We start from the raw sequence: 10,907 nt of genomic DNA on the forward strand, positions 1-10,907 counted from the left end.
GAGCGACCCGGTCACTGTTTTCTTTTTTTTTTTTTTTTTTACGCCACACAAAAACCCTTTCCAGCAAGAGGGAACTTGCTCTTTGGCCCCCGTTGAAGCGGAAGGACGGTACCAGGACCAAGAATAAAACAAAAAAAAACAACCAAGTCAACATGTGATGATGAAACAACGACTGCAAACTGTTGTTTTTTGTACATAGCGGAAGCAACTTTTTGAACTCTTACTTGATCAGAAAAAACAAAAAAAACCTAAAAAAAATAAGGTCTATTTTGATATCAACCAGATGAGACTTCAGCACTCCCCCCACCCACCCTACCACCCCACCCCACCCACCCCACCCACCCCACCCATCCCCAGCGAAAAAAACGAAACAGAACAAAACTTCACCAAAGAACATTAACGAAAGCACAAGTGCTCTGAAAAAAAACCTCCCAAAAAACAATGATACCAATGTAAAAAAAAGAGCCTTTTTGAAAGCATTGAAGGACATTTTTGTTGAATGATTATTATTATTATTATTTTATTTTTTATTTTTTTTCGGTTCATTTTATTTATTTATTTACCTATTATTTATTTATTTTGTTTACAGTTTAAAACCTTATTTGGTTGCTGGGAGAGCCAAGTGATGAGATAAAAACCACAAGACGACCCCGAGGCAGGTGGTAGAAATAGCCGAGAGTAGAGATAAACTGCCCCATGAAGTTGCTGTTTGTTTTGGCCCCGAGGGCCTTAGTTGCTTTTTCTTATCGTGGTTTGCCGAATTTATGTTTTGTGTCGTGATCGTTGGGTCGTGGGTTTTTTTTTTTTTTTTCTTTTCTTCCCGTTTTTCGGTACATAGTCGACCTTTTGATAAATATACATATAAAACTAATCCATGTCAGGAAAGGTAATGATTTTAACTCTAAAGAAGAATGTTTCTTTCTACTTTACGGCGAACATTGTCGGGACCTTTTTGTCCTGGATCTTAGCGAAGGTCGTTACCGGGTCTTTTGGATTCGTGGATCCTCGTTTCATATAAACCTAAATGTAAACGTTTGCATTTCTTATTATCGACGGTGTCAACATTTTGAGCTGACACAAATTACGAGGAAGCCCCGTGTGAGCGTCTGACACAATGCACTGAAGTGTGTGGATTCAGCCTGTTGAGTTCTGTACGTTTGTACTCAAGGGGGGATCAAGTCATTTATTTTAATTCTTGATTCGCGATCCTTGAATACTACATTTTTAATAACCTTTTTTTTTTTAGGCCCAGGCTTACTGCAATAACAATCCTGCTCCTAAACCGGGCATTCTGGGAAATTAACTGTACTCATTTCCATGGCAATCACTTTTTTTCCCCCTGTCCTTGTAAAAATAGCATTTTATTGTCAGGAAAAAAAAATACGTAAAATGAAAATTTGTGTACGCCCAATGTTCAAACAAGATGTATTTGGAATAAAAACAATAGCTTTTAATCATCAGTCGGATGGTTCAACTTGAATTCTGACAAGCACAACAAAATATTTGACGTGTCAATGGCATTCGGAGGATGAATCAGCTTGGAAATTATTGTGGGATCTGCGCACTCCTGGGTTACACTGGGGTTACATACTGGGACAACTGCGCAAATCACGTCTCAGGGAGAGGATTCCTGTCCAGACCGAGCGCTCTAAATACTGGAGTCCCTCAGGGCTCCGTCGTGGCTCCTCTGCTGTTATTCTACACAAAATCTCTCTGAGTGATTTCCACCGATGGCTTCTCCTACCACTGCGATGCGGACGTCATGCGGACGTAGCTCTCCGCTCTGCCCACGGCGACACAAATCAATAGGCGCATCTTTGTATGTCTTCAAGCCATCGTGGATGTCTGTGCACCGCCTCAATCTCGACGACACAGAGCTCCTCTTTCTCCCTGGGGAAGACTGCTCTTCGCACAGGCCTCTCAATTACCATCAGGAACGCCAACGTATTCCCCCTCTCGGGCTGCCAAGAACCCTGGGGTAATTCTGGACCACCAGCTCTCCTGCTCCGCCCGCATTGTTGCTACAACTCAGGTTTTCCCTCTACGACATCTGCAGAATATGCCTGTTCCTCACAAGGGAATCCACCTAAGCCCCGGTCCAGGCGCCCGTGATCTCCCGTCTAGACTACTACAAAGCTCTTCTGGCTCGTCCAACCGCCTGCTCAGTCAGACCTCGACGGTGCATCCAGAACGCAGCAGCCCCGTGGCGTTCATCCAGCCAAAATTCACTCATGTCGCTCCCCCTCCTTTGATGGCTCCAGACGCTAAGACGCTGGTGTTCTCCTACAAGGCCGTCCATCGAAATGCTCCTCCCTATCCCCAGTCACTGGTCAGGTTTCAGACTTTCTCCGCTTCTCCACCCTTGCAGACCACCTCGCTCCTCCAACACTGCGTGGAATGAGGAGTGGTTTAAAGTAATTGCTGCTTAAATACTTTAACCATGTGCATAAAAATATAAATAATAACTTGCAAAGAGCATACTAGTCAGCCGCAACACACATATCTTGCCATTACATTACGTCATAGAATAATGAGTAAATCCCGACAGTCCTCCAATCAAGGGCAGCGATGGTGGAAGGGCTCCTAACCTAAACTTAAAGTGGTAATCCAAAGAAAAGTACCAGAATTATATGTTTTTGGTCACTTGAGGGGGTGGGGCTATTTTTAGATTTGAGGATACTGTTCTTTTTTTTATGGATGTTCATCCATATCAACACTTTCCTGAACACAAAGGCACAAGACTGCCTTTCATTCTCTGACTTTCTGAGTACGTCTCCAACTTTTGCATTCTTGGAAGGAAAGGCGGAACCCGCCACCAACAATGGAAACAACATAGGAGCACATGCATCACGAATATACATACATTGCTGTTTCTTAAAACAAGTATCAGGTAAAAAAAGGTATCACATAAGAGATGTTTTTGTTGTGTAACAAAATAATCCTACGCATTACTACTTTAGGTAGTAAGTAGTTAAGTAGTTTAAGTAATATAATGAAGTAGTATAAATACCCTCAGAAAACAGTACTCGAATATAAAGTAAAGTCCTTCATTCAACATTCGACAAAGAATAAAACGGTTACTCAACAAATTTTACAATACATTTGTGAAGACAGGTGGGCCTTCTCACTCTATTTAATATTAATCTATTAATTTAAACCAATACATTAATAATACATTAATAATGAATATATTAATGAATACATTCATTTTAATTAATTAAAATTTACAATTTACACAAATGAGGGCAGTAATAAGGGTACGTGCTCTAATAAATACTACATAATTATAGTTAGTTCAGTCCAGTGCAAAATGCCAGTCTACATTTTGACCTGAATGGGTTCCAGCCATGGAAATATATTACTTTTCAATAGTGTTGGCAGAACTGGCAACCCAGCAAAAAAAGGGGGGTTAGGTTGTGTTGGGGATGGACTGCAGTTCTGTGAATGTGTTCAGATGATTGTACAGTGTGTGTGTGTGTGTGTGTGTGTGTGTGTGTGCACGCGCACCCGTGCCTGTGTGTGTGTGTGTGTGTGTGTATGTGTGTACGCACCCGTGTGTGTGTGTGTGTGTGTGTGTGTGCGTGCACCCGTGCCTGCGTGCGTGTGTGTGCAGCCATGCGTGCAGTCTGCCGATACGTACCCAGGACCGAGTGGTACTGTAGCACGCAGGAAATCCAATGAAAATTTATTTTGACCCCTACTGAGGAACATCCAAGTATTGATTAGATTAGTGTCATCTCACATGTAAGTATGTAATGAAGCGTGAGAAGGTACTGCAGAATAAGGCCTTTATACATTTAGGAAATATAAAAAAGAAACATGCATGTGAAGGCTGTGCGACAGTAAAATATTCATCCTCCAGCCACTGAAATCATGAAAGCAGCTCTAATCCACAGTGTCAGAGAGTTTCCATTGTAAAGCTGTCTAATTAATTATTGAAGCTAATTAAATTGCGTTTCAACACCACATCCGATGCGGCTTTGGAAAGGTGATTGTGTGTTGATTGGGTGTCGTTGTCCTGAGGGTGGGGAGGCATTTAGGGTAACCTCCCAAAATATACATGACATGGATGAGCTGATGTGAGGACTGGCATTTATTCTCTGATTATGGTTAGAACATTTGAGTACACGTCGTGACCCCAATGTGTCACAGTTCATAACATTTATTATCATTTATAATTTATTATAGGGACGTTTCCAGGAACTTCCTTCCATCTGAATGAGTATATTATGTCAATACTAATGTACTAATAGTAATATGTCTGTCTTCCCTCACCAATAACGTAGGTTAACAACTGCTAGAAGTCGCTATTACACGTGCCAAAATGTATGTCGATGCCACTTCTAATGAATGGCTTTGGCTATTTCAGCCAGTTCTGGTATTGGGAAATGGAAATGTACCGGGAGCAACAACGAAGACGAAGCGGGACGGCCACACAAGCTCAACGAGCGTGACCGCCGAGCGCCGTCAGTCCTCGCCACTCGATTTCCAAAACCGCCTCCGGAAGCGACGCCGGCGCGGCAACTGTTCGCCGTGAGCTTCGCCAACTGGGTTTCTACGGCCGAGCAGACGACGAAAATCGCCGCGGGCGACGCCAGGCGTCTTCAGGAGCGGTGCAAATGTGGCGCCAAAACACCCAGATGCGTGCGGGCCTTTGTCTTGCTGACATCCTGCTGACATGATGGGGTGTACCGTAATATAAAGGGGAGCATTACAAGCTGTTCTACCCCCCCCCCCATAAAAACACACAATAGGGCTGTGGAAAATCAATAACCACTTCAGGAGAGAAGTCACAAACTCGTAGACGAGGTTAAAAGCGAAAAGGAAACAGTTACAGAAAAAGCAAACAAATATGTTTGTGTGGCAGGTCGTCTCGCTCCAGAAGAAGTTTGTCCCAGAAACTAGAAACTTGCTCCGATCAATAGTCGTCCAGGATCACAACCTACTTCCCACCTCAGGCCCACTGTGCACGATTCAGTATCTTTTAAGTTAAAATAAATTGTGAACTGCACGGCGGAGAAGGATTTCGTTCTTACTTGACTTACTTGACAAGAATTGAATTTAAGGAGTTCTGGAGAAGGACCTCCTTTTTTATCGGTTTCTTTGAGAAAGAATGCAGGTTTTAAACTCCTTTCACACAAGCAGAAAAAAATAAAATAAATAAAATAAAATAAAATAAATAAATAAAAATAATAATAATAATAATAACTTAGCAAGGAAATACCCTCTGAAATGGCCTCAAGCGTATTGAACTTTGTACTTGCAATTACAAATTCTAAGAAAATCATTTAAAATATTTTTTTATTTTACCGGATGAATAATGCCCATGACATATATGATTACCTGGCCAATTAAACAGCAAAAATAAAGAACATTGACTTGAACTTTTACTGAAAATTCTCAAGCACAAATTTAGTGTTAGTAGTTTTAGCACAAATAAGACGTTCACCTTATTTGTTTGTTTGTTTGTTTGTCTGTTTGCGTTTCCCGAGCCCCGATCAGAAGGAGCAAAAACATAAATATACTTTGATTTCGTGTATCTTGAAACGATGATCGACAAATTATCGTTTACCTTCTTTTCTTATGTCACCTCTGACGGGCACGCTTGGGTAATGGTCTCGTAAAGTGCATCATATGATTGTCTGTGTGACTGCGAGCTCCCTTCGTCACGACCGTTATCTTAGCACGAGTGCAGTGAGAATAATCAGAATGTTTTGCTTTCGTAAAAAGGGAAGAAATGCACTTTGTTTTGCCTCGACACGGGTGATTTTGTCGGGAAAATGAAAGCGCTCACTTGACACCCAAATGTATGGTTTGGTAATTGGAGCAACATAACTGTAGTCAATTGTTGTGTTTGGGGGTGGAGTGACTCAGCAGCGGCGGTGCTCCTCAAAAGGACACCGCTCGCCGTGGAGCTCTTAGCGTCTCAGAGGCTGCTTCCCACTCCAGCATGGCTGAGTTGCTGTTCCCAGGCCTGGTTCTCCTTCAGGTCCTCTCCTCGGGACGCGCTTACCCCTCGGGGGCTCCCAGCTCCGCCTGTGGGGATATGGTTCCTCGCCACACCGGGGTTCAGCCGCAGCCCTCGCCCGCTCCGTACTCCATCCTCACCAACACCAGAACCTTCGTGCTCGGGATGCCAGTCACAGGTGGGTGACGTTCCATATGAATCGACTCAATCAGCTACGAAGTGTAAAATAATATATACGCTAACACTAAAGTGAACAATTGTGTAAAGACAGCCCTGGTCAAACGCATAACTAAATATAGTGTTGGAAAAAAAACTTTATTATGGATTGGGGAATGACATTGTATATATCAAATTACCAATAATTATAAATCTGAACTGTATATATATAACTGTATATCAAATTCATATTATTTTCTAAAAATAAATAAATAACAAAATATATAAAATATATACAATATATACAAATATAAAACTACACATCTAAAAAATATACACAATTATTATTATTATTATTATTATTATTAATAATAATATTATTATTATTAGGGGTTCAGCACAAAGTTTGGGAAACCCTGTTGTTTATTATTATTATCACTATTATTGATTAATTTATTTATTGCATCCTCATCTGATTCACGCTTTGTCTGTGAAAATTAAGATATTTATATTTAATGTCAGTGAAAGGCAGCAGTGGAAGTCGCGTTGCGCAGGGTACGGGCGCGACGTGCACGCTTCCTATTAAAGCCACGTGAACCCACCGCAGGCTCCACCGCCCACGTCAGCCACGCGGCGCCGCGTGGCAATTCCCTGTTTTTGCGTGGGAGTAAAGTTTTTTTGGGGGGGCCTTGATACATGTGGTTTGGAATATCAAATGTTACATAAAACTGTTCTTAAAATTGTGTTTCTCTGCCCTGACAAAATTTCTTCCTGGGCCCAAAGTAATATCTCAGGGAAAACAAAACAACCGCCTGTCATATTTACTGAAACATCTTCATTAGGAAAAGGTTTGATGATTCCAGGGCATTGACATTTCCATTGACATGTGAGGAAGTTGTAGTCACATTGTGCAGCGAGGAGGCATGTGATGTGAGCGCCTTTGGTGACTTGAATTAGTGGAACTATCATGGAAGTTACAAGGTGGACACATCACAAATCACTTACGTATGTACTGTATGGACGGTGCAGAAGGCGGGTTTGTAAGCATTTAGTCTCACATCTTGATTTGACTGAAATTTGTCAATTTACTTTTATTTCTAAAGTCTCACAGATTGTAGGATTACATCATAAAGATAAACAGCAAATGAACTACAAGGAATTTAAATACAAACCCGAAGCTTATTAATTCCGATCAGAAGTGATCATTTACTTAATAATTCAGTATTTGCACATTACCATTTTACTTTTGTGTAAATCCTTCGTTGGTTGCGTGGGTGGCTTCAATTGTATTTATCTATTTATTTATTTATTTAGCTATCTATTTATTTATTTGTTTGTTTGTTTGTTTGTTTGTTTGTTTATTTATGGCTGTGAAACATGAAGCATTTACTGAATTTGTGTGATATATAAACCTGATCTTTTAAAATGCCTTTTGGGTGTGAAATGACTACCATGGCGTACTACCTTTCCCGGTCCTTTCCTGCGCAGTGACCATCGTGGGGCCTGAGTACCGCGGTGTCCTGCTGCAGGCTCGTGAAGTGAGTAGCAGCAAGGCCATTGGGAGCTGGACGCTGCTTCCCCCAGACACCAAGCTGCTGCAGGTGGGCGGATAAGTGGATTAAACTGTGTCTTAGAGTTTAAATCCACCATTGAAATTGTTGGTGGGAGGCGTGAGGGCCCCGGTGTCTCACAGGGAAACACGCTCTGGCAGTTTTAAAGCCGGCGGGGTCTGTTTGTTGAACTCTCGCACATCGCAACGCTGATGGAAAACACCTTTTCTTTTTGGTGCACGCGTCGCTCAAAGTTTAATTCAATCTTGAAAACAATGTCATTTAATTTCATATGCGTTGATTTAGTTATGTAATGTCATTTTAAAGTGGTAATCCGCAAGATAATTTTGTTGAAAAATGCCCATATTTGAGACTTAATTTAGCTGGCACTTAATAAGAAACAGTCCTTCAGTGTTTTTGCTTTATATGGGTGCTCCTTTATATGCTGTTTGCATTGTCGCTGGCGGGGTCCTCCACCAACAGCGAAGTCAAGAAAAGGGGAATCGGGACTGACAATGACAGGTTGAAAACTGGGAAAAAAAACAAAAAACATTGTGAATGGAACACTGGGAATTGTCTCTACCCAATACTGCAATGTTATGGATTCCGTTTTTAATACTGCATGGCATGTTAAAAGAAACATTACTACGATTTAAAACAGAAATAATGTCTCCAGTGCACAGGGAATTCTCAAGGTGCCGTCACTCACGCCAACATCAACCTGAAGGGAAACATAACTTCATACATCTGGGAGCCGCCTAAATCTGCAAACTATGTCTATTTCATGTAAAGTATCTATCTATCTATCTATCTATCTATCTATCTATCTATCTATCTATCTATCTATCTATCTATCTATCTATCTATCTATCCATCTATCTATCTATCTATCTATCTATCTATCTATCTATCTATCTATCTATCTATCTATCTATCTATCTATCTATCTATCTATCTATCTATCTATCTGTCTGTCTCTCTGTCTGTCTGTCTGTATTTCTCTGTATGTATGTATATTTGTACTTGTCTGTCTGTCTGTCTGCCTGTCTAAAGTAAGCGTTAGAATTTTGTCCTTTTGGTAGAATTCTGACATCTCAGAACCATTAAAGTCAGAATCCTGAGTTTAATATCAGAATTATGTCACTGGCAACTCTCTTTGCGAATCATCTGTATTGCTGTACATTTTTTAAATATTTTTGTTGGTTTGATTGTCTTTTCCTGATCTTTTTTTTTTTCCAGGGCAACTGTCGCGCAGCAACGTGCTGTTTTTTGGCTGAATGTGAGATCAGCCACTCTGACTAAAGGTTTGTATTGATAGTCCACGAATGCATTAGAAAGCGTGTAGTGCAGAATTCTCTTCATTTTCTTTCTTTCTTTCTTTCTTTCTTTCTTTCTTTCTTTCTTTCTTTTATCTATCACCTGAGATATTGGCCCTTTCTCATTCTGCGTTCTTGTCTGGATTGTGTTCTTGTCTGTACTTGTGAAACGACATCAGTCGCAGCCCAAGTACTGTTCCAATTCAAAGTACACATCAAGTCAAGTCCAGTCCAAATGCCCGGATGTGGACTTGCTCCGCCCATTTTATGGAGGATGCATCGGTGGTGACTTGTGTGGACTTAGGACAGCCAAGTATCCCAGAATGCATTTCGCAGAATGACTGTCCTGCGTCCTCCCGTACCCGGGAGTCTGTACTCCCGAGTCGAACTTGCCAAGTCTGAACTACCAAGTCTGCAAGTCCAGACTTTGCGTACTTGGTATTGAGAAACGGCCTTCATGTTGATTTTATTACATTTTTGTTTTGAATTTCCAGGCGCCGGTGTGCAGACGAGCCTGGCAGGGGGAGCAGAGTCTGGGCCGAGCCACATCCCGTCGCTGCCCCTCGCTGTGTGTCTGCTCGTCCTGCAGCGTCTGGGATTATTTCCTCCCCGTGGCGGCTGAATTGATCGTCATAGTCATCCACAATCTTTGCTTCTTCACGACGATTAACTAAGTAACACTGTTACAGGGACACATTTGCCACGTTTCTGCTTTGAAAACAAGACACTTTCCGAGAGGAGGAACTGTAGTTCCAACAGAGGCAACCAGAAGTGTAAAAATAGCACTCATAATAGACTGAATGTATCCGTTCAGCGACCGAAAACATAAATAATTAATTCACCTTAAGTCTGATAATATTAGTTCATGCAGTCTGGTTCATGGCTTTCACATTGTGTGCTGTGTTTTACTGAAGATACACTTTAAAAAGATGTACTTGGTCCCATCTCAGCGACTATAATGATCATTTAAATAGTTTGTCATCATTTATATCATTTTTATCATTTAATCATTTATAACTAAGCGTGTGTTATCCACACCATGAACCATACATTATTATCAACTACGCAAAACTAATATGTCCACATAGGTGTGTTTGGCCGTTTTGCCCCAGCTTTACTGTCATTAGTAGAGAATGTATCTCACTCACACTGCATCTCTGATGCAATGTGCACCAGATGAATCCCTCCCTCCTTAATAATAATAATAATAATAATAATAATAATAATAATAATAATAATTATTATTATTATTATTATTATTTCTTCTTCTTCTTCTTCTTCTTCTTATTATTATTATTATTATGACTAATTAATTTAGCCATGAATCAATTTAAATATAATTAGAAAAACAAGTGGAAAGAGGTGTTGAGAGAGGAAAGACTTTTTTTATTCTAATCTTTTGAATGTACAGTATTTAATTTGGCTTGGGCAACATAGGGAAATAAGTGCTTGTGACAGTTTCGTCAACCACACGCCACCCGAGTTGCGTTTTCAGGGCCCTTCGACACAGAGATGCAGGCGATTGGTTTGAAAACACACCAGTTTTATTGTATTTTGCGAGAAGGGGCAAGCTGGAACAAGCCCGGAGCAGATGGAAAACATGTCATGACAAGGGCTCCTCTCCTGTGTGTGTGTGTATGTGTGTGTTTGTGGGGATGGGAGTTTTACCTGCTGCTCGTTGATTACTCTAATGAGCAACAGGCGTACAGCCACACTGATCCTCCGCCCAGTTACCTAGACCCAAGACAGGTGTGGCTGCTCAAACCACACCACCCCAAAAAAGATAAAGCGATGGGGAGAGAGAGATAGAGAGAGAGGGAGAGAGAGAGAGAGAGAGAGAGAGAGAAAGAGAGAGAGAGAGAGAGATACAGAGAATGAGGTAGTGTAGTGAATCGGACTCATTCATTTATCTACTGT

At 41.1% G+C, this 10,907-nt stretch overlaps 1 protein-coding gene across 1 annotated transcript; it reads left to right on the forward strand.

Moving 5' to 3' along the window:
* Positions 1 to 5,950: 5,950 nt before the first annotated feature.
* LOC307232997 (putative defense protein 3) lies at positions 5,951 to 9,769 on the forward strand (the record flags this gene model as incomplete). The annotated part of the gene is made up of 5 exons (XM_080004210.1): positions 5,951 to 6,146; positions 7,613 to 7,725; positions 8,351 to 8,460; positions 8,914 to 8,978; positions 9,485 to 9,769. The coding sequence occupies 5 exons, from the start codon at positions 5,951 to 5,953 to the stop codon at positions 9,610 to 9,612; spliced, it is 612 nt and encodes a 203-aa protein (XP_079860336.1). The 3' UTR covers positions 9,613 to 9,769.
* Positions 9,770 to 10,907: the final 1,138 nt, after the last annotated feature.

Source organism: Zeus faber, assembly GCF_960531495.2.
Source record: "Zeus faber genome assembly, chromosome: 7".
Classification (NCBI taxonomy): domain Eukaryota; kingdom Metazoa; phylum Chordata; class Actinopteri; order Zeiformes; family Zeidae; genus Zeus; species Zeus faber.